This window comes from Haplochromis burtoni, unplaced genomic scaffold (genome assembly GCF_018398535.1).
Source record: "Haplochromis burtoni strain Fernald_Lab_line unplaced genomic scaffold, NCSU_Asbu1 Contig_511, whole genome shotgun sequence".
NCBI classification, from domain to species: Eukaryota; Metazoa; Chordata; class Actinopteri; order Cichliformes; family Cichlidae; genus Haplochromis; species Haplochromis burtoni.
In genome coordinates this window covers 132,241-153,215 of record NW_024582872.1, presented here as the reverse complement: position 1 = coordinate 153,215, position 20,975 = coordinate 132,241, and the positions used below count along the sequence as shown (strand labels likewise).

Below are 20,975 nucleotides of genomic sequence, written 5' to 3'. Positions count from 1 at the left end.
GAGGGAGGTCTGGGCCTCTTTGCTTAGGCTGCTGCCCCCGCGACCCGGCCTCGGATAAAGTGGATGAAGATGGATGGATGGTAATAATTTAAAAAAATATTTCTTCATGTCATTATGCAACTAGGGGTGACATGGGCCACGAGATTGAGACACAGCCATTAGAGCCTCCTAATGCGTGTTTTGTTTGGTTTTCCATCGGCGTGGAATCACCAAAATAGAGAGGGCATAGCCTAACATATGAAACAGGAAAAAAACGCTGTGTAATCCCTTTACTTCAACAAAGTAACTGTATTCTAAATACCACCTTTTTAAACAGTAACTGTAACGGAATACAGTTACTCATATTTTGTATTTTAAATACATAACGCTGGTACATGTACTCCGTTACTCCCCAACACTGAGTACAAGTGCTATAAAACTTTAAGAAATAATAATCAATCTTAAACTGGGAAAATCACACAGTATCATCTGTGCTGACTCCTGCTGCTATCCCTCGAATGGTTAAGGGTGAATGCTTTAGCTAATCTCCATCTCCACCCCAAGTGATCATATTCTCTACTGGCATTCTCACAGCAGGAAGTATAATCCTTGTATGACATCACCAGATTCGATTTCCTTACGTTTCTGGTCCTCGGCGATGACTGGGTTGCGGAGCTCGATGAACTCTCCTCCTCCAATCTTGTTAACGGCCTGGACCCTGAAGTAGTACTCTCCATTGTGGATGAGATCTTTGACCACCCAGCTCACCTTGCACTCTCCTGACATTATGTTGACGTATGTCCTCCTGCCGGCCTCACGCCGCTGTGCGGCACCACAAAAGGAACAAATGAAAAAACACATGAGCATTTTATTTTCACTGTCAGATTTCTAATGTGATCAGTAAAAACACGCTGCCATCTCAGACCTGCAAGACATAGTGAAGAATTGGACTACCACCATCATAATCTGGTGGATCCCATGAAACTTTACAGGAGCTCTTTGTGATCTCAGAAGCCACAATTTCCTTGCAAGGACCAGGAAGCCCTGAAGACAAAGACATAGAGACATGAAAAAACATCGGCTCCAGGTTCAGTGTGTCTCTCCAGTGATGTACAAACTGGCCATGTGTGTTTAAATACCGATGACTTTGACATTGATGGTGGCACTGGCACTTCCCAGCTTGTTTTCTAGTGTCACTTTGTACACTCCAGCATCGGCATGAAGACTGCTGTCAATCTCCAGGTGACAGGAGGTATACTCCTTCCTGTTGAGCACCAACCAAGAAAGAAAAGACACAAAGCCATTTTAATGGAGCTCATGTTGGGCTTTTTCCCAGCAAAAAAGATCAGTTTTCTACTGTTTGTTTGAAGAGTAATTTCAATATAGTATTCTTTAAAGAATATGTTCTTCTATTATATCAGTCATTCCATCTCAAATCAGTACATCCATGAGGGTCTGAAAGGTGTCTATAAATAAAATGTATTATTATTATTATTATTTTATTACATGTTTGGTAACATTTCTACTTAAACAACTCCAATTTTCTTAAATGTTTTATGGTCCAAAGTTTACCCATATATAGTGAGTGCTGTGAAATTTTAGTTTTATACATTAGAATTAGTGCTGTCAGAGTTACTCTCGTTATAATGACGTTAACGTCATGACCGCATTCACACAGCAGATCTCTGTTAGCACGGATTGGCCCATGCTAGGGGCTGCACGGCACTAACGCGCTAACAGGCTAACCGTGCTAACACTTTGACGCTGTGCAACCCTAAAACATGAAATTTTAGTTTTTCACATTAAAATTAAAAAAGAAATATTTTTTAAATGGTCACTTTCAGACCATTGTTTTGCTAACTGAAATATGAATGTATGTGTCAAAAACTAATAAAAACTGGTCTTTCTAACAGCTGAAATAGATCAATTTGGGACAGATACGCACATAAAAAAATTGCCTACTAACCCCTCTGACCCTAAATCCCTAATCTATCCCTAACCCAACCCTAAACCTGGCATGACTTCTACAGGTAAGCAGAGATCAGGCATGTAAATACATATAAATTCCCCATTCTTTATACTCCCAGATCGGGTGCTAGTAGAGGCTGGGAGTTTGAGGGTCCTGCTCAGTTTCTTGGACTGCACTCTTCTACCTCTTAGTATATTTTAAACTTAATTTTAAATATCAGACTGAATGATATGACTGCTCCGGTGCATTAAGTCTCAAACTGTTGGGTAGAGCAAGTGTCAAAAATGAAAACTATGAATATGTTTTAACAACATTATTTTTCAGTTATCACAAAAAGCAATACCTGGAAACGCTAGGATTTTTTAAAATATTTTTCTTACCTTAACTTGCCACTACTCAGACATTTACACATCGGTCCCAAATTAAGGATCTTGATGCATTTTGATGGTAAGAAAAATGAGTGAAAATTTTAGACTCAAATATTCATGTTCAAACTTTTCCTCACATTTAAATGTGTGAAAAATGGCTTGAAAGTGGGTGGATTGTAGATTTTTATTTATTTTTTTGTTTGTTATATTAGGATAAAATTTCACAGCAAGCATAAAGTTTTTATGCAAATCAGAGATGGATGAGTGTAAGGCCTGTGCTGGTGTGAAATGAAATAACCGATATGACAAAAGTTCTAGCTGAAAGGATTCGCACAGAACACTCACCTAAAGCCAAGGCGTTCATCCGCCTTCAGCTCTTTGCCATCTTTGTGCCAGGTGATTTTAGGTAAGGGGACTGCTCTAAAGGGAACTGGAATGTGCAGCTTTTCTGTTTCCACAACAACTAGATCCAGAGTCTGGAATTCCAGAGTTGGGTTGCCTGAAAACACGGAAAAACAAAATCTTTCTCAGCCACAAATGAAGGGCACCGGTGACTCTCAGAAACAAATATGAAGATTCTTACAGTCAGAGTCTTTGGCAAAGACATTTTCAGAGATGTCCGACGGTTCGCTCTCTCCGATAGCGTTAACGGCCCTCACTCTCAGAATGTACTCCTTTTCAGGGGTCACACCCTCCTCTACACGGTACTTGAGCTCCTTCACTGGACGGGAGTTCACCCTCATCCACTTCTCAGTTCCAGCCTCGCACATCTCAATGTGGTATCCTCTGACAGGGGCACCGCCATCTGTTTGTGGAGGTTTCCAGGCAATTGCCAGGAAGTCTCGGCTGGCTCCAGTCACGTGTAATTCAATGGGTGGTGATGGGATGCCTGGAGGGGAGAATATAAACTCAGACTCTCCGCACTTTAAATTGTTTTTACTGTTACAATATAATTATTAATGAATTGAAAGCCTTTATTGTCATTATACATAGTATAACGAGATTAGAAACAGCTCTATAAAAGTGCACACGTGCTTATAGCATTTTATAAAAACTATACAATAATTTAACTATACACTTACTGTAAATATATGAAGCTTATTTATTTATTTTTTTATCTATTTCCTGAGCTGACCTGTTGGATCTTCTATGGTGAGAATCTCGGTGGGTTCACTTGGGTGTCCACTGCCAGCCTCGTTCTCAGCTCGGACTTGGAACTGAACCTCTGTTCCCTCAATGACGTCTGTTACCCTGTACTTACAGTCTGGACCCGAGGTCTTCCCACATTTCACCCAGCGAGTTCCAAGCTTCTCTTTTTTCTCAATGGAATACCTGAACACCCAATGGAATACAAGGGAAATAGACCTTTATACATACTAGGTCGAGGAAACAAATCTACTGCTTCTGCTGCAGGTGCCATTTACATGGTGATCTACTAAGTGCCTATCCTGCATGAGAAATGTAAGGAAATCAGTTTTGCAGAAATGTTTAAGTTGCACGGGACTTAAGTTGTGCAATGTCACATACAGGGTACAAGATAAAATGTGATAAAATGGTAAAATGTAACCTGAGGATGGGTCTTCCACCATCGTTTTTCGGTGCCTCCCACTGCAAGTCCACATATCTTTTGGTCACAGCACTGACAGCGAGAGCGTAAGGTGGGCCAGGAGTACCTGGAAATGAGGAAACATTATCGTCGTTCTTTGACAGATCAGCAGTGAGGATTTTCATTGCCTTCAAATTGAAATGATTTGTGCGACTGCGCATCCTTTCTAACTTACTGAAAGTGTCTTTTGCCAGCACAGAGTCCTCCATCTCACAGAAGGGTCCAACACCCACAGCGTTTTCAGCAGCAACACGGAACACATAAAGCGACCCTTCATTGAGCGGCTTCACGTCGCACTTCAGCTCTTTGACTGTGGTGTCCACAGTCTGCCAACCTTTACGCCTCACATCACGTTTCTCCACAATGTAGTTGGTGATGGCTGAACCTCCATTGCGCTCAGGAACCGCCCATTTCAGCTCAGCACTGTTCCTGCTGATGTTGACAACCTCTAACCAGCGTGGAGCTGAGGGAGGGTCTGGGGAAAGGAAGACAAACCACAGTTTTAATCTGTCGGTATGACCTGGCCAGCTTCAGAGCACCAGCTGTCGGATGTGTCGCCCATATACCATAGTGTACCACGCTTATTCTCTACCAGTTTGTCTTACAGGGAAATGTTTGACTGTTTAAAACTTCAAATATTCCAACAATTAAAACTAAATTTAAACAATTAAACTCAATTTAAGAAAATGTGAAACTGTGCATTACATGTCACATCATTTGTCTTTTCCAGATGAAAAACACATTTCATCTAAAAAACCTGTTTAATTCAGGGTGAACGTACTCAGAGTTTGAACACTGATCAGCTGTCCTACAACAGCAAATGCTGAGCTGCCAGTCTGAGAGTTCAGCTGTTGAACGGCCCTCCTGTCTTGTACTCCCCACATAGACGTTTTCCCGAGGGCGTTCCATTTTTACCAATTATCCAAGCGTGCATTTAAGTTTTGGTTTTCAGTTTTGGTACTGAAGCTATGATATATCCCACTGTACTGATGCTCATGATTGGACATAGATTTAAAAAACAAAAAAACCCACCCTGAATAAATGCAAAATTTTAACCTTATTTTGAACATAAAAAATAATAATCAACCCACCTCTGTGTATTTTTATGGCAGTTTTATTAGCACTCTGAGAGGCTTATGTGGGAACCTTTCTCAGAGAAACCCACGTATGCTTATTGTACAGTTAACCGTTTGTGTTCTGGACATTTGTTTTTATTTCATGTTTGTCTAAATTGTCTGACAGCACCTGTGTTATAGAACCACACACACTAAATATCTATGTTTATTTGTGTGTGTGTTATAAATTGCACATTTTTTTAAGCTCACCCCTCTTGTATAATGTGGCAGTCAGTGCAGAACAGATCATTGATCTATGTTTTACTCCAGTATGTTTTTCTGTTTTTAGATCATGAGTTATTCTTACTGAGTCTCTCTTTGCAGAGCACTGGGTCACTGGGTTCACTGGGTTCGCTCTCTCCAGCCACGTTAACAGCTCGCACTCTGAACGAGTACTCCTGCTTCTCCATCAGGCCCTTTAGGAAATATTCCAGCATGGGGATGTTCTCTGCCACGCGGATCCAGTCCGTGGTGCCGGTCTTTAGCATCTCAATGACATAGCTATCAATCTTTGCTCCGCCATCATGCTCTGGTTTGGTCCACATTAGGAAGCATGACGTCTTAGCTACGTCCTTCACTGTGGGTTTGCCAGGGGGCCATGGAGGGTCTGGTAGGAAAAACAACTGTGACATATTTATCTATTCTAAACAGATTTAAAGTGCTTATAGAAGTAAGGGAAATTTAGTACCAATAGGATCTTTAACAAGGATTGGATCTGTCTCCTTGCTGGGTTTTCCAGTTCCGGCCAGATTCTCAGCAAGGACTCGGAACTTATACTTCTTCCTGGTTGGAAGACCTTTGACCCTAATGAAGAAAAGTACACTGTAATCTACCAAAGAAGCTTAATGCAAGAGTAAGTTTTGAAATTCGACAGCAGAGTAGCTAGGCTAACCTTTTTTGTGTCTTTGACTGGTCAAAAAAGTTATAGCATATGAAAGTTCTCTTTTTACCTGCATTTTAATGCAAATATAAAAAACTTCTATAACGTTTTGTTTTTCAGTTTATACTGTTGCCTAATTTCCATTGTCAGATGTTGAATAATAGAGATGATGCATAATATTAGTTTCCCATATGCTTTTACACAAATCAATTGTTTTTAACTTTGGGAACCATCACAAGGTGCAGTGCATTTCGGATGAAGACTCAGTGGCCAGTATTAATACTGCTGTGTTGCTGCTGTAGTGTTGCAAATGTGAACGATGGAGATTGTTGTGGAAGTTTTCCATTAAGTAAAGCCTGCAGACGAGCGGTGAGCGGTAGCTAACATTCTTTAATCACAAACAACGAACAGAAAACCAAGCTTGGTGGAGCCTGCATGATCGTGGGGCAGACTCAGCTAAATACCGTCTCCAGGAACTAAAGGCAGTACACAGCTGTTTCACAGCTTAAGGTTCGCACTCCCTTGCTACCTCCCAGAGTCCTCGAAGAGACAAAAGACTCTTCCTGTGGAGTTGTCTGCTTGTCTGCTTCCCCCCAACTTCCTTACCAGACCCCCACCATTTGTCTAAGTAAGTAAGTAAAATTAATTTATATAGCACATTTCACAGATAAAAATCACAAAGTGCTTTACAATAAGATCAGACATACAAGTTAAAATTAATTAAAAGCCCGTTTGTATAAAAATGTCTTCAGCTGCTTTTTAAAGGAGTCAGTAGAGTCTAGACAGCGTAAAGACAACGGCAGAGAGTTCCACAGCCTAGGTGCCTGAAAAGCCCGATCCCCACGTGTTTTAAACCTAGTACGTGGGACCACCAGTAGCCTCTGACTTGAAGACCTAAGTGCTCAGGATGAAGCATGAGGTTTCAACAGGTCAGAGATATACTGGGGAGCTTCACCGTGCAGAGCTCTAAAAGTTACACCTAAAATTTTAAAATGAACCCTAAACTGCATGCTAAAGAGACATGCTAAAATCCAGGGATTTAATTCATCAGATCTATTTGCCAGACAATTTTTCAGCTCGGTGTAAGAGACTGAAGCACAGCTGTGACGGCTGTATGAATTGATTGCTTCAGTCAGCCTTTGTCTGTTGGCATCAAAATCACTGAATTAACTTTTTTTCTAATAGGTTAACTTATGGGACAGGTGCTTTGTGAAAACAACAAAAGTAACCAGATCAGTTCAGTCAGTTTCAGTCTGGTGTTACTAAACCACACATTTGTCCGTGTACAGGGGTCGCTCATAAATTTAGTCTTAAGTTCTTATCTCCAAAAATGGATTTGATCCAGAGAGTCCTGGATAGAAGGTGAACCTGGTAACAGTGAAAACCTTTTAGATGCTATAACTTGTTTTGACCAGCCACCTATCCCACATAGTTGTACTGTGTTTTTATAGTTAAGAACACATTTCATTTCAGTGAAGTATCAGAGAAAACAGAAAACATCAGGAGCACCAGTACTTTTTCTATTATTCCTGAGTTTAAACTTATCTGTTGGAAATGTACATCAGCACACTAATCTACCAAAGAAGCTCAATGTGTAAACATCAGTTCTGAAATGTGACAGCTAGGCTCACCTGTAGTTTGTGTCTTTGACTGGCAGCTTGTTGCATCTTATCCACTTGTCATGGTCAGCTTCGTATCTCTCCACCCAGTATCCAGTAATTGGGCTTCCTCCATCCTCATCGGGCTCATACCAGTTCAGATTCAGAGAGTCCTTTGCAATATCTGAAGCCTCCAGCTTGTAAGGAGCCCCGGGAGTATCTGAGGACAAGATCAGATGCATCAGGTTAGTCCAAGTCATGAAGACTTGATGTACTTGACCAACTAGGGACCTGAAAGTAAAAAAGCCTGATTATGACAAATGTTCCACACTAAACTCTTCAGTTAGCTGAAAATCAACAAGAACAAGAATCTCTCACAGGATCTTATTAAAAAAAACTATACGATTAAGCTGTTTTTCCATCTTAACCTCCTAAGACCCGAACTCTTCCACGGCAGCATTTTTGATTTCTCTTTGATATTTGGGCTGATTGGGACCTGATGAATGTAAAAACATAGAATTACCAGATTTTTTTTTTACCTGATTTTTGTTTCTAAGAAAAATGAGAGCCACATATGAGGATATTCGTTTAAAATTTCATTAGAACAGTAGCAGTATAATGTCTTCGTAAGTGGATATCAGGCCCTTGTAGAGCAAAATTGAGTATTTTGGTCTAAATAACCCAAAATGTGATGTCCACATATGTGGACGCAGGTCCTAGGAGGTTAATGCTGCATCAGACATTTCAATCCAAACAAACAGAAAAAATACTACTGTATATGAATCTATACATAAAAGAAAACTGGAAATGGACTCATCTACAAATGGAAATTTCTGTTTCTAAGATATTAGATGTAAGGTAGCCTACCAAAGGGGTATTTAGCAGTGATTGATGGGTGTTCAGCAGCTGGACCAACACCAAACTGGTTTTCAGCAAATACTCTGAAGATATAGTCCTTGAACTTGATCAGACTGGTAGCTTTGTATGTGGTCTGCTTCACAGTGGAGGACAGTCTGTGCCAGATCTCACTATCAGCAGCTCGCCGTTCAACAATATAGTTGGTAACTTTGGAGCCACCATCATCACGTGGAGGGTTCCAAGCCAGAAAGCAGGACTCATTGGTGATTTCAGAAATGTCAAAAGCAGCAGGAGGACCAGGCTTATCTGTTTTGAAGAGCAGATTTAAAATTGTAATCAGCAGAAACGGAGAATCTGTACCTTTCTCGGTCATTAATTGATCTTACCAAGGATGTTGACATCCACAGTGGCAGTGGCACGACCGCTGCTGTTGGTGGCTTCGATGATATAAGTGGAACTGTCATCTCTCTTTGTCTTGGCGATGGTGACCATGGAGTGTCCTGGCTTGGTGTCGATGGACACCCTGTCGTCTGGTTTGAGGACCAGGTCGGCTTTGGTCCACTTGACTCGTGGCTCAGGCTTACCTGTCACATCAGCAGGAAGTTCAATCTTGCTGCCAGCCTTAGCAGTCAGACCAGCCAGAAGCTTGGCATCCAGCTGGATCTCTGGAGGCTCTGCATAGAAATTAAGGACAAGAAGTCAGTCAGTAGGTGGGCATTGAGATGCCATAGTCACAATAGAGTAAAGAGGACAGCAAGCTCAGTGTGACCACGTAAAACTAATGGCTTGCTTATACGGAGTTTATACGAGGGAATAACTTGTAACGTTGGATTACACCATATGCAATTTCATGGTCCTAAGAGGACTACATCACAAGTACCTTTAGGATCAACAGCCTGGATCTCATCAGTGGCTTTGCAGGGCCGGCTGGCTCCAAGTCGGTTCAGGGCTCTGATTCTGTAAGAGTACCACTGACCCTCAATAAGATTCGTCACCTGACACTTCAGCTCAGGTACCAAGTCCCCACAGGGCTCCCACTTATCCGTTCCTCTCTGACAGCGTTCAACATTGTAGCCCCGGATGCCGCTTCCGCCATCATACTTTGGCGGCTCCCAGGTCAGGAAGATGCCACTGGCTGACTTGTCCCTCCACCTCAGGTTTTCTGGAGGGTCGGGGACAGCTGGAGAAAAAAACAGTTGGAGCGCTTAGAAAGTTTCTCAGAAGCAGTTTAATCGAAAGGAAGTCTCGTGTTGTTCTGACTCTACGTGTACGAAGAATGTGTTTAAGTATTTTGATTAATAGAGACAGCCAGTATTGTCATTAACATCAATGTTACACATTGAACACTGCCTTTACTCACTTGCAGGAGAGGAGACGTTAACTGGCTCGTCAATATATGCTGGCTCTCCCGGTCCACATTTGTTGCAGGCGGTGACTCTGAACAAATACTCCTTCCCTTCAACCACGTCAGTAACGGTGAACTCCAGATCCTGGATCCCTGTGGTCACCTTAGAGAAAGAAGAATTAACATCAGGCTTAATTGGTCCTTCATCACCATGTGCAGTCCAGCTAAACATTTCTTCATGACAGGCTGGGGCCATGGAGATAGTATGAGGGGAGATATTATTGAGTGGGTGATAATACTGGAAATGCACTATACGAGTGCCAGTCAGCAGGTGTTGTTACGATTCGGCTGTTACTTGTTCATGAATACCCAGAGCCAGCTAATTACAGAGCACACTCTCTCTTACACGTGTGTGTGCGTGTGTGTGTGCTTTAAAATATAAAATTACACTTTTTTAATTTAAATATTAGATGACACATTATGTAGTTATCAGCTGGTTCAGCACACTCTGAAAGCCGATGTCACTGTTGTACCTTGACCCAGGTCTTGCGGGACATGTCTCGTTTCTCCACCTGGTAGCCAATCAGAGGACTTCCTCCATCATGCTCTGGAGCCTCCCAGCTCAGGTGGACATGCTGCCGAGTCACCTCAAGGACCTTGAAGTCCTTTGGAGCACTGGGTGCAGCTGGAGACACAAACAGAAATCCGATGACACAATTTTAACAAAAATGTAACATTTGTCAAGTTTTTTTAAGGAAGATTTTTAAGGTGTTTTTAAGGTGTACCAATAACATTGACTTCAATCTCTCCAGAGACCGATGTGACATCATTCTCCAGATGTAGCGTGTAGATGCCTTTGTCTGGACGGACACTCGGAGTGACCATTAGTTCTGTAAATGTTGACTTTGTCATGAGGAAAACCCGCTCATCATGCACGCTGGATAGCTCCTTCTCTCCGAAGGTCCACTTAGCAACAGGTATTGGATATCCAGTTATGGGGACTCTGATGGTGAGAGGCTGGGGAACAATCACTTCCAGGCCATCTTTAAAAGCACTCAGGTCAAAGCTTGGACCAACTGGAGAAGAGACAGAGGTTTTAACGTGCCTGCCTTTGCCAATGATTTTACACTGAAGGAATAGCATATGAATAAAATAACTATGAACTAATACAAAAACCAAGTGAGAAGACACCATTAATCTCACCATGTGGGTCGTCAGCTAGCAGAGGTCCGATGATGTTTGAAGGCTCAGAGACTCCGGCAGCGTTTTCAGCAAACACTCTGTAGTTGTACTTAGTCCCATATTTCAGACCTGACACCTGAGGCAAACGTCAGTGAGGGATTACAACAAAGAAATGTCAAACTTTTAAAAAACCTTGTATTTAAAAGACTTTAAAAGACAGTTTTGGGAGGTTTTTACTTTGAAATAACTGGTATGCCTTTTTTAAATGACAGGTTTTTTTTAACCCTTGCTGGAAGGCTTGTTTTGTCAATGACACTTGTAATGACACGTTTTTCGCCCGAAGCAGCTGATAAAGGGCTTTTACTCAAAGGTTGTCTTTGGTCACAAGACACTGAACATCAACGAAACAGCTACTCAGGTTTGCAGAGGATTTTCTTTGATTTGTACCTTGTAGAAGAGGTCAGGGCAGAGACGGGCGTTGCAGCGGAGCCACTTGTCAGAACCGTCCTCACAGCGTTCAATGATGTATCCGGTGATCATGCTGCCTCCGTTCTTCAGTGGAGTCTCCCAGGTGAGCTGCACTGAGCTCTTGTTCTGGTCCTGCCAGGACAGGTTCAGAGGGGGGCTGGGACGCTCTGCAGGTGATCAGAAAACACCAATTTTAAACCTGTTAAGTTAGAAGTATCCTAGGGTAAACCAGTGTGTGTGCTACGTTTTACCAGGCAAGAAAGGTTGACACTGAACTAGTTAAGTTGCTTTGGAGTGCTAGCTTCTTTCTGTTCAATATTGTGTCTGGATTTTCCCTGATTTTGACGGACAGACTAACCTTATCTAACCATTAGATAATAATTTTCTTACTAGAAAGGGTAACCAATCATCTTTCCATGAGCCAAACTCACCGATTGGATCCATGATTTTGACGGGCTGTGAGGCAGCACTGGGTTTGCCGACACCGGCTCTGTTCTCAGCTTTCACTCTAAAAATGTACTCTTTATTCTCAATGACATCATTAATGATGGCACTGAGGTCATCAGGTTTGGCCACCAGGACAGGAGACCACTTCACTGACGTCCTGTCGCGGAGCTCAATGATATAAGAGGTAATGGGAGAGCCTCCATCTGACGTGGGAGGCTCCCAAGACAGAGTGCAGCCAAACTTGGTGACGTTTCCCACGATCACATTCAGAGGAGCTTCAGGAACATCTACAGAGATAAACAAAATATATTTTAGTGAACATGTGTTCAAGCATCCAAGTATTAAAGTATATATCAAGTTAAATTTGCACCTCAAAGATCTTGAACTTGGAAGTTTGGGCTACTTTTGTCCACTTAACTAGACTGTTTAATTTCCTTTCATCAAAATATCAATGCTTCTGTTTAATCTGAAACATCCTGTAGCCACAGGATGTTTCATATAAAGAAGCTAAGAGAAAGTTGGTGGCTGTGTAAAGGAACAGTTTGAAATAAAGTATCATGGGTTATTTTGAACTCTAACAGAGTAAAGATTTTAAAAAAGAAACAAGGATATGAGCAGAACAGGTCAACTTAACTTCAAAGATTTGGCATGTTTGTTATATTAACACCATACTCACCATATTCAGATAATTTGATTTAGCCGCCGTCTAATTCAGTTATGAGAACAATAAGCTAACATTACCAAGATATCAGTTCATGCACTACAAATTTTTATCAGTATTTTGCAATATAAAGTCTCTATATTTATAAAGTTGACCAAACTATTGTTTGTTTTTATTTTACCTAAAAGAGTAACATCTCTTCAACTTAGTTTTATATCTTTTTTGTTACCTTAAAGTGAAGCTTACTGTCTAACATCAGAACTACTTTACATCATTATTTAAATGTGTGCAAAAGATGAATAAATACAGTAAATCTCACCAAACTTGTTCTTAGCTTGCACAGCTTCGTCAGTCTCCACAGTGGGTCCGCTGCCAACCCGGTTTCGGGCACAGACTCTGAATAGGTACTTGGACTCCTTCTGGAGGCCGGTCACTGTGTATTCAGGACTTTCGGCATGATCGGTGGCGAGTGTCCAGGTCTTACGTTTCTCATCACGTCTCTCCACTACGTAGCCGATGACTTTACTGCCGCCATCGCTCTCAGGCTCCTCCCATGCTAGGCTGATCTCACCATCTGCAGTGTCAGTCACCTGGAGGTTCTTCACAGGTCCTGGGACATCTGGAAAAAGAAAATCACATTATAGGATAAAATAAGCAGCCTATGGACATCTACACTACAGTATCAGCTCTGAATGAAGAGAAACCCGTTCTAAAGTTTATTCTTAATCACAGAAACAGCAGATGTGAAAATACCACACGACACCCATTATTCTGTTGTTTTAAGTATGACTGGTGCTTTTAAAGTTCACTCGTTATTACGGGATTTGAGAATTTTTATGCTTTTCTTTTTGACAATTAAAAATAATGTTTTGCACCTTTTCATGCTGCTTCAGCTACTTTTGAAGGAAAGAACCTGCAGATTTAAGTAACATTCATTATGGATGGGGTGAGAAATACTGAGGCACTATGTATCATCTGAATTAGATTAATATAGCAGAACACAGCTTTTGACGACGTGTTGTCCAGATTTGGCTTCACATTTAACATTAATGATCCCAATAGTGGTCAGACTATTTAAAAAAACTAGCTTGTACTAGTAACTATTTTATCTCTAATATCACACGTAATTACTATAAAATCCTTGTGGAAGCTGCAGTTCAGTGTAATTTTAATTGTAAACTGTCTTAACACTAATTTAGTATAATTTTGTTTACTTGTAGTTAACCAGCTGCTTCTACATAACAAAGGAGACCTTACCAATGACATTCAGGTTGATGAAAGCTTCTCCCGCTCCATGTTTGTTTTTGATGATGATCTTGTAGGAGCCCTCGTCGACTTTCTTGGGGTTCTTTAATCGGTACTCTGTGTGCTCAGCTGAGGTGTAGATGTTGTCTTTTTGCAGACTCAGGTTGTTGTACAGCCAGTCAGCTTCAGCTTGTGGATAGGCACTGTAGGGGACGACCATGATAACAGGCTTTCCAACATCTGTGACGTAGTTCTGGTCAGTGGTCTTTATCTGAGGCACAGCTGCAAGAGGTGAGATATATCATCAGTAGCACATGTAGCAGGTACAATAACTACTGAACACAACACTGATTTTTCTAGGTAACCCATGGTTCACTGGACAATGCCTTGGACTTGGACTGCAGTAGCAGTGACTGCAGTGACAGTTATTGTATTTTTTGTGTCTGCACTCTCACCTGCCAGTTCCAGCCTGGCCTTTGCATCTTTATCCTTGGCAATGACTCTGTACTCTCCCTGGTCCCGAGGTCTGATCTCACAGACCTGCAATCTGTGGACTTTACCCTCGCTCATCATCTGGTATTTGTCTCCCTGGACAACGGTCATATTGTTCCTCAACCACTTCACCTCCACTCTGTCTTTGTTGAGCTCCACCTCAAATACAACGTCCGAGCCTGGAGGTTCAAACACGTTCTGCGGGGGTCTGATGATTTCCACTGGGGTCTCTGCAGGACAAAATAATATTTTTAAAGCGGTCACACAAAGCAGGAACTACATTCTACTGAAAACTCTTGGAGGCAACTCTGAGGATTTCACCTTCAACAAAAAGCCTGGCTCTGGATTTCTTCTCCTCCACACCACAGGCATATTCACATTCATCATCAGGTCTGCATTCCTTGATGCGCAAAGTGCAAATCTTTCCATCTCGTTCAAATATGTATCTGAGACAAAATAGTGAATTGTTTAAAAGTAAAGAAGGAGACAGATTCCAAAACAGTAAAGTGTAAAAACGGAGGACACTGTTCATCAGGAAGAATTCTGTGTGGAAAATAAACTTTTGTTTTTTCTCCTTTGTAAATGTGTAAAGTCATTAAGTCTGGGAGTTACTGCAGTTTGTGATTTGGAGGTGCAGTGTAGCTGGCCATGCTAATTTGTCCTGCTCAGATTACGGCTGCTAACTGAGAGTAATTGTGCAGGAACGTGTGTTCAAAACCACTGAAATTACTGAGGGCAACTTCTCACTTTGTTTTTGTTGATTAATTTGTATTTATACAGTACCGTGCAAAAGACTCAGCCACCCCTCATTTCTTTATCTTTTGTTATGACAGTGGGAAACAGGTGTGGTGATTTATTAAAACACGTGCACACATGTATGGAATACAGTATGAGGAAAAAAGCTTCCCTAAGGACTGGAGGTCCCTACATATGTACGTCTAAAAGTTCACTGAACTTGGATCTGCATAGAACGTTTTCCTTCATTGTGTGGTTGAACCTGGCATAGCTGTAGGCTTCATTTCTATTGGCTGAGCAAAGGCAAGTCACAGGGTGCAGCGGTCAACTGGTTTGAACTGGGTTTTTTTGGCCTTTTTTATTGGCTACACGGAGAGGCTGAAGGGAAAGCAGATTGAGAGAGGGACCATACAGCAAAGGGCAGCAGGTTGGACTCAAACCCGGGCCAGCCACACAGCATATGGTTGCCTGCTCATCCCAGTGAGCTAAACCAGCGTCCAACTTGCTTAAACTTTGACTGTGGCATGCAGGAGTACTCCTTGATGGCGTGTATGTGCTTTGCCTTTCTTTGCAAAGTGGTAAACCGTTATTGTGCGGTGCAAGTAATAGAAATGATTGCAGCACTAAATGGGACGTGCTGTAAAGGATGCCCCCCTGGGTGAAGTGTTTCGAGCATGTCCGACTAGAACGAGGCCTGGTGAAGACCCAGCACACGCCAGAGAGGTGACATCTCTGTGAACTCCTTGACATTCCACTTATTCAGGGTTTACCCGGCCCCGGATAAGCAGAAGAAAATGGATAGATGGAAAGATGGAAAATGGACTGGGCTGAAAGTGAGTAAAAAAAGCAGCCAGTGCTCAAACACAAACAATGAAAAACCTTCAGAAGGCCTGGAGATCTATTGCTCAGGACTACTTCGAACAATAGGACATAGTATGGCTCCTTGGAACCAAAGTATGAAGAAATAAGGGGCGGCTCGAGACCTTTGCACAGTACAGTATATATTTAGTACTCTGTATTTACTTATAATATAAATATTATAAGCCCCGGCTTGGACAGTCTCGGTCGTTGTGTCCTTGGGCAAGACACTTCACCCGTTGCCTACTGGTGGTGGTCAGAGGGCCCGGTGGCGCCAGTGTCCGGCAGCCTTGCCTCTGTCAGTGCGCCCCAGGGTGGCTGTGGCTACAATGTAGCTGCCATCACCAGTGTGTGAATGTGTGTGTGAATGGGTGGATGACTGGATATGTAAAGCGCTTTGGGGTCCTTAGGGACTAGTAAAGCACTATATAAATACAGGCCATTTATAATAAGGTTCTATAATGAAATATATTAACAGTGAAATCAGTTTGGTCTTTGTTGTGTTGGTCACAGTTTAAAATTAAATGAACAGAGTGTGTTTACATCATTCACAGAGAAAAAGAAACGTTTCACACACCTGGGTCCTTCTCTGATCTCTCGGCCATTTCTGTACCACTTGACTTCAGCTTTCTCTTTGGTCAACTTGCATGTAAACTCTGCGTCCTCGAACTCAGTGATTGTTTGGTCTTTTAGGTGCACGTTGAAATCCGTCGGTGCCTCGCTGATGATGAGCTCTGCTGTGGCTTTGTCGTCTCCGGCTACAGCTGTGTATTCACCCTCATCGGCCAGGGTGCAGTCTTTGATGGTAAGCGTATGCTTGTCTTTGTCAACTCTGTAGACAATGCGTTTGCTGAGGGTAATCTCCTCACCGGCCTTCATCCACTTCAGAGTAGCATTGGGCCTGTTGACCTTACAAGAGAAGCTGATGGTCTTCTTCTCCTGAGTGTCAATGTCCTCCGGGGGAACCACTATTCTTAGACTCTCCTCTGAAAAACACAAAGTACAGTCATATTTCAGACATTAATACTGTAGGTACTTTGGTACTTTGCATTTATATACTTTGCTAATAGTGCATTGGACGTCCTACAATTCTCCTTCTCATGCCAAAGGTGATCTACTGGACCAAGTCTGAGGACTGTTGTTCGGTGAACCCATCATCATGTTAGAGATGATGTGAGTCTTGTAATGTGATACATTAAGTGCTCAAAGTAGAAATCATCAAGTGATGTACATGTTCAGCAACAATACTCGGTGATGTTTCACTTTATGTGACAGTGGGACTGCAAACACAACAAAACATGCAGCCATGCTGCTGCCAGGAACCACTCACCTCTGATGGTCAGGCTGCAGTTGCTCTTGGCATGCTCTCCTCTCTGATTGGTCAAGTTGATGCTGTAGTTGGATTCGTCTCCCTTCTGGACATCTTTGATTCTCAGGGAGAAGACATTGTCTCTCTGGGTTATTACGTACTTGCTGCTCTCAAATATGGTGTCGTCGTTCTTCAGCCACTTGGCCTTTGCTCCCTCTGTGTTGACCTCACAGTTCAGGACGACCTCCTGACCTTCTTTGCCCTCTGTGTCTTTTAGAGGGGTGATGATTTTCAGTCTCTCTGCAGAAAATAATAGAGCAGACACCAATGAGAATATTTCTGGGTCATCTGTACAAAAGACTTTAATTTCAAACGGCTGAACTCCTTGAGCCGGGGAAGAAACAAAACCCAAAAATGACACCTTCCTGCACTGCAAGTACTTCTAGCTAATATTACGTTTCAGAATGTGTTGCCAGAAATATTATTAATAAAAAAGATATACTTTCAATATGAAAAAGAAATTTTACTTCAATAAATTCCTATATTTTGCTTCATGCTGCCAATGTTGAACAAGACTGATCTCGAATGTAAATTGTTAAATACAGATTCAGGGAAAATGCTTAGTGTACTTGAAAAACAAACTAATTTAAAACTTCATTTGGTCTCCCGGGAGCAGGTTTTCTTCCCATTAACTGAGATAAACTTAAAGTGGGCAGGGCTTACCGAGCACAGTAAGGTCGGCGCTGGCTCTAGTTGGTCCAATCATAACTATGTATCCACCCTCATCTTTAAGTTCACAGTCCTTGATTTCAAGGATTCGTTTCTTGCCATCGGTGACTATCTGGTATTTCTCTCCGGCCTCAAGCTCCACGTCATCTTTCATCCATTTGACTTCATAGGTCTCCTTGGATACGGAGCACGTGAACGCTGCCTTCTCTCCTTCCACCACTTCTAGGCTTTGTGGCCTTGAGATGAATTCAGCAGCTAATTCTGCAACACAGGAAGCATTTCAGAGCTTAGAGATGGTTTTATTTCAGTGAGACCAAGGCTTAGAATCAGGTTTCTTTTAGCCACATGCTAAAAACGAACATTTCCTAGAGGCTGTCACATTTCAAATCAAGTCAAATCAATCAAGTTATCTGTGAAAAGGTTTGTATTTAGGTGCTTCAAATTGTAAAATATCCTATAACAATGGCCTGAAATTAACCAAAACCTAACCTTTACCCAAGATGGGTTGCAAATGGAGTGATAGATGTTGAAAGGTAAGGGTTTAAAATGATAAATCCTGATTTTAGATTTATTTCTCTGCATTTTCTTTGTTGTGTGTGTTACTGCTCTCGCTGTTACTTTGTTCCAAGTGCCTTTAACATTTTTTGCGTACCATTAATCTTGAGATTTCCTGAAGTTTTGTTGCTGGGACTTAGCCTGCAGTTGTACTCTCCAGCATCAGACATGTTCAGATCCTTGATCAGGAGTATCCTTCTCTTCCCATCTACAATTTGCTCATAGCGGCCACCCTCTGGCAGCTCCGTGTCTCCTTTGTACCAGATAACGTCTGCGCTGGGTTTGGAGACTTCACAAATAAGTTTTACACTGTCGGTCTCAGTTCCCTCCACATTGAACAGGTTCTTGGTGAACCTTGTCTCCTCCTCTGCAATGAAAGGAATCCTCCATTAGTGGCTTAAAACCTTTTAATACATTAATATATTTTAGCAGTAAACTGCCATAACTGCTATCATGCTCACATCATTTATATCTAATTCATAAAACTCATTCAGCTTCAGCAAAATTATGTTAAATTATCAAATCAATCTCTCCACTTCTGCTTATCCAACTCATATTCTAATTTCACTGACTGATCTCCAAATCACAAACATTTATTGGTCACACAAATGTAAAATGTGCTGTTTTCCTTGATTTATTTAATTTAATCCAACTAAACCAAACTGAAGAAAATTGTAATTTTCTGTTCTTGTGATGGTTCAAATATCTGAGAAAAACTTTACTTTGAGCATCAGAAATTGTCTAATATTATCTTTAGCTTTGAAGAACTGAACAATTACATCTAACGTTAAATAATAAAATCAAGTAACCAAACACATTAATACGTGTATGAAGAAAGAGGCTGTGATCGAAGAAGAACTTCTTGATTCTTACCAACGACAGTGAGCATGCCAGAGGACTTTGAGGTCTTTGCATCACATTCGTATTCAGCCTCATCGTCAAACACAGACTTGTGGATGATGAGGATGTGCTGGCGACCTTGTGCAATAATTTCATATTTCTTTCCCTTTCTGATTTCATTTCCGTCCTTAAACCAGCGGACCTGTGAGATGTGAAGGAAGAGGTCACTGAGAGCAAGATCAGTCCAAAGAAAACATGAAATGTAACCTTTACTGTAAGCTCATCTGGCAAAAGCGTGTGTTCTCACTTTGACATCTTCTCTGGACACTTCACATTCAAACCTGGCTGATTCCTTCTCTACAACCTCGACGTCGTGGAGTGGCTTTGAGAACTCAATGTGTGGAGCTATTCAGACAAAGAGAAGAGACTCGTTAACACACTCAGTTTCCCACCTCCTGGAGGGGAGGTTACCTTAATAGAGTTTCTTTACTGTTTTAAAAGGCACTTTAACTTTTGTGGGGAGTTTGTGATTTGTGATTTGACAAATGAGTATGTATACAGGCATGCTAAAAGTAATTTGATTTTAATTTGGAGCTTAAAATCACAAATCTCAGAGTGCCATCTATCTCTTAAAAAGGGTTCCTTAACAAAAACAGAGACTGTTTCCTTAATGACCAACACTACTGGGCCACACCTCTTAATCTTTGAAATCTGGTGCTTTCAGTCCCATTGCCACAGCTGTATAAAATCAAGGACCCACCTTTACCAACATTTGTGAAACAATGGGTTGTTTTGACGCACCCACAGATTTCAAGTCAAAGGTTCTCACTGACTGAAACTATAAATGGTATTTTTGCAAAGTGGAAGAAACACTGCAACTCAGCCATAAAGTGACAGAATGGGGCTGCTCAGTGCTGAGATTCAAATTTATGAGCATTCAGCTCAAAACCTGCGGCTTTCCAAATCTCTGCCAGGATTAATATCAGCACAGATCTGGAGAGTCATAGGATGGGTTTTTATGACGAAACAGTTCCTTGTAGGCATAGAGACAGTCGGCAGTTGGCCCAGTACTTCTGTCCCATTTTGGGCCCATTAGTTACCGTGGGGACACCTTCTCATTGAAAGGGTTGTTTTAGGCCAATAAGGGGTGAGTCACAGTCTAATTGGGGTTCCTTTTCATGCCTAATAACTTCTAACTTAATTTTCTTCCCATTTCACAACTATACTTACGTTCAACATTGAGGAAGCATGAGGTTTTGAAGTCTTTAGCATCACAAGCATATGTTTTTGAGTCATCCAAAGTGCAGTCGTGGATGACCAGCGCTCGCTTGCAGCCGTCAACGATCATCTCATATTTCTTTGTCTTGCGGATCTCCTGTCCATCCCTGAACCATCGCACTTCTGCATTTTCCCTGGAAACTTCACATTCGAGTGTGGCCGTGGCCTCCTCTTCCACTGTCTGGTCCTCCAGAGGCTTAGTGAACTCCACTGGTGGTTCTGGATGAACAAAGAAACAGAGAAGACAGCAGTTTGAATTTCAGTAAAGTAGAAACTGAACACTAAAGATCAGTTTATTTTTCGTGGGATTTCATCCTGGCCAATAAAATAAGGCTGCAGTGATAGTCACATATTGTGGTTGATTTATCAGTGCAACGTTTCACCTCTTCTAGTCTTAAAATGCCCACAGAAAAATGTAAGTTAACAATGTAAAGTCTCAGTAAGCTGCAGTAAGAGAG

The 20,975-nt window shown here is 41.7% G+C and overlaps 1 protein-coding gene across 34 annotated transcripts in view; it reads right to left on the bottom strand.

Moving 5' to 3' along the window:
- The window catches only part of ttn.2 (titin, tandem duplicate 2), a 227,432-nt gene that overhangs the window by 93,994 nt on the left and 112,463 nt on the right, over positions 1–20,975 (bottom strand). For all 34 annotated transcript variants that reach the window (XM_042214006.1, XM_042214024.1, XM_042214023.1 and 31 more), the window contains 31 exons: positions 20,470–20,736; positions 19,547–19,644; positions 19,273–19,441; positions 18,497–18,766; positions 17,839–18,105; positions 17,137–17,415; positions 16,384–16,792; positions 14,535–14,659; positions 14,177–14,443; positions 13,734–14,003; positions 12,796–13,095; positions 11,800–12,102; positions 11,348–11,535; positions 10,922–11,036; positions 10,504–10,794; positions 10,252–10,403; positions 9,734–9,881; positions 9,254–9,553; positions 8,760–9,047; positions 8,383–8,679; positions 7,549–7,735; positions 5,726–5,841; positions 5,345–5,644; positions 4,098–4,397; positions 3,884–3,989; positions 3,452–3,648; positions 2,900–3,205; positions 2,662–2,815; positions 1,119–1,243; positions 905–1,023; positions 621–801 (listed from right to left, as the gene is read on the bottom strand). In XM_042214006.1, the coding sequence (XP_042069940.1) occupies positions 621–801; positions 905–1,023; positions 1,119–1,243; positions 2,662–2,815; positions 2,900–3,205; positions 3,452–3,648; positions 3,884–3,989; positions 4,098–4,397; positions 5,345–5,644; positions 5,726–5,841; positions 7,549–7,735; positions 8,383–8,679; positions 8,760–9,047; positions 9,254–9,553; positions 9,734–9,881; positions 10,252–10,403; positions 10,504–10,794; positions 10,922–11,036; positions 11,348–11,535; positions 11,800–12,102; positions 12,796–13,095; positions 13,734–14,003; positions 14,177–14,443; positions 14,535–14,659; positions 16,384–16,792; positions 17,137–17,415; positions 17,839–18,105; positions 18,497–18,766; positions 19,273–19,441; positions 19,547–19,644; positions 20,470–20,736 (6,894 nt within the window). The remainder of the gene's footprint in view (positions 1–620; positions 802–904; positions 1,024–1,118; positions 1,244–2,661; positions 2,816–2,899; positions 3,206–3,451; positions 3,649–3,883; positions 3,990–4,097; positions 4,398–5,344; positions 5,645–5,725; positions 5,842–7,548; positions 7,736–8,382; positions 8,680–8,759; positions 9,048–9,253; positions 9,554–9,733; positions 9,882–10,251; positions 10,404–10,503; positions 10,795–10,921; positions 11,037–11,347; positions 11,536–11,799; positions 12,103–12,795; positions 13,096–13,733; positions 14,004–14,176; positions 14,444–14,534; positions 14,660–16,383; positions 16,793–17,136; positions 17,416–17,838; positions 18,106–18,496; positions 18,767–19,272; positions 19,442–19,546; positions 19,645–20,469; positions 20,737–20,975) is intronic.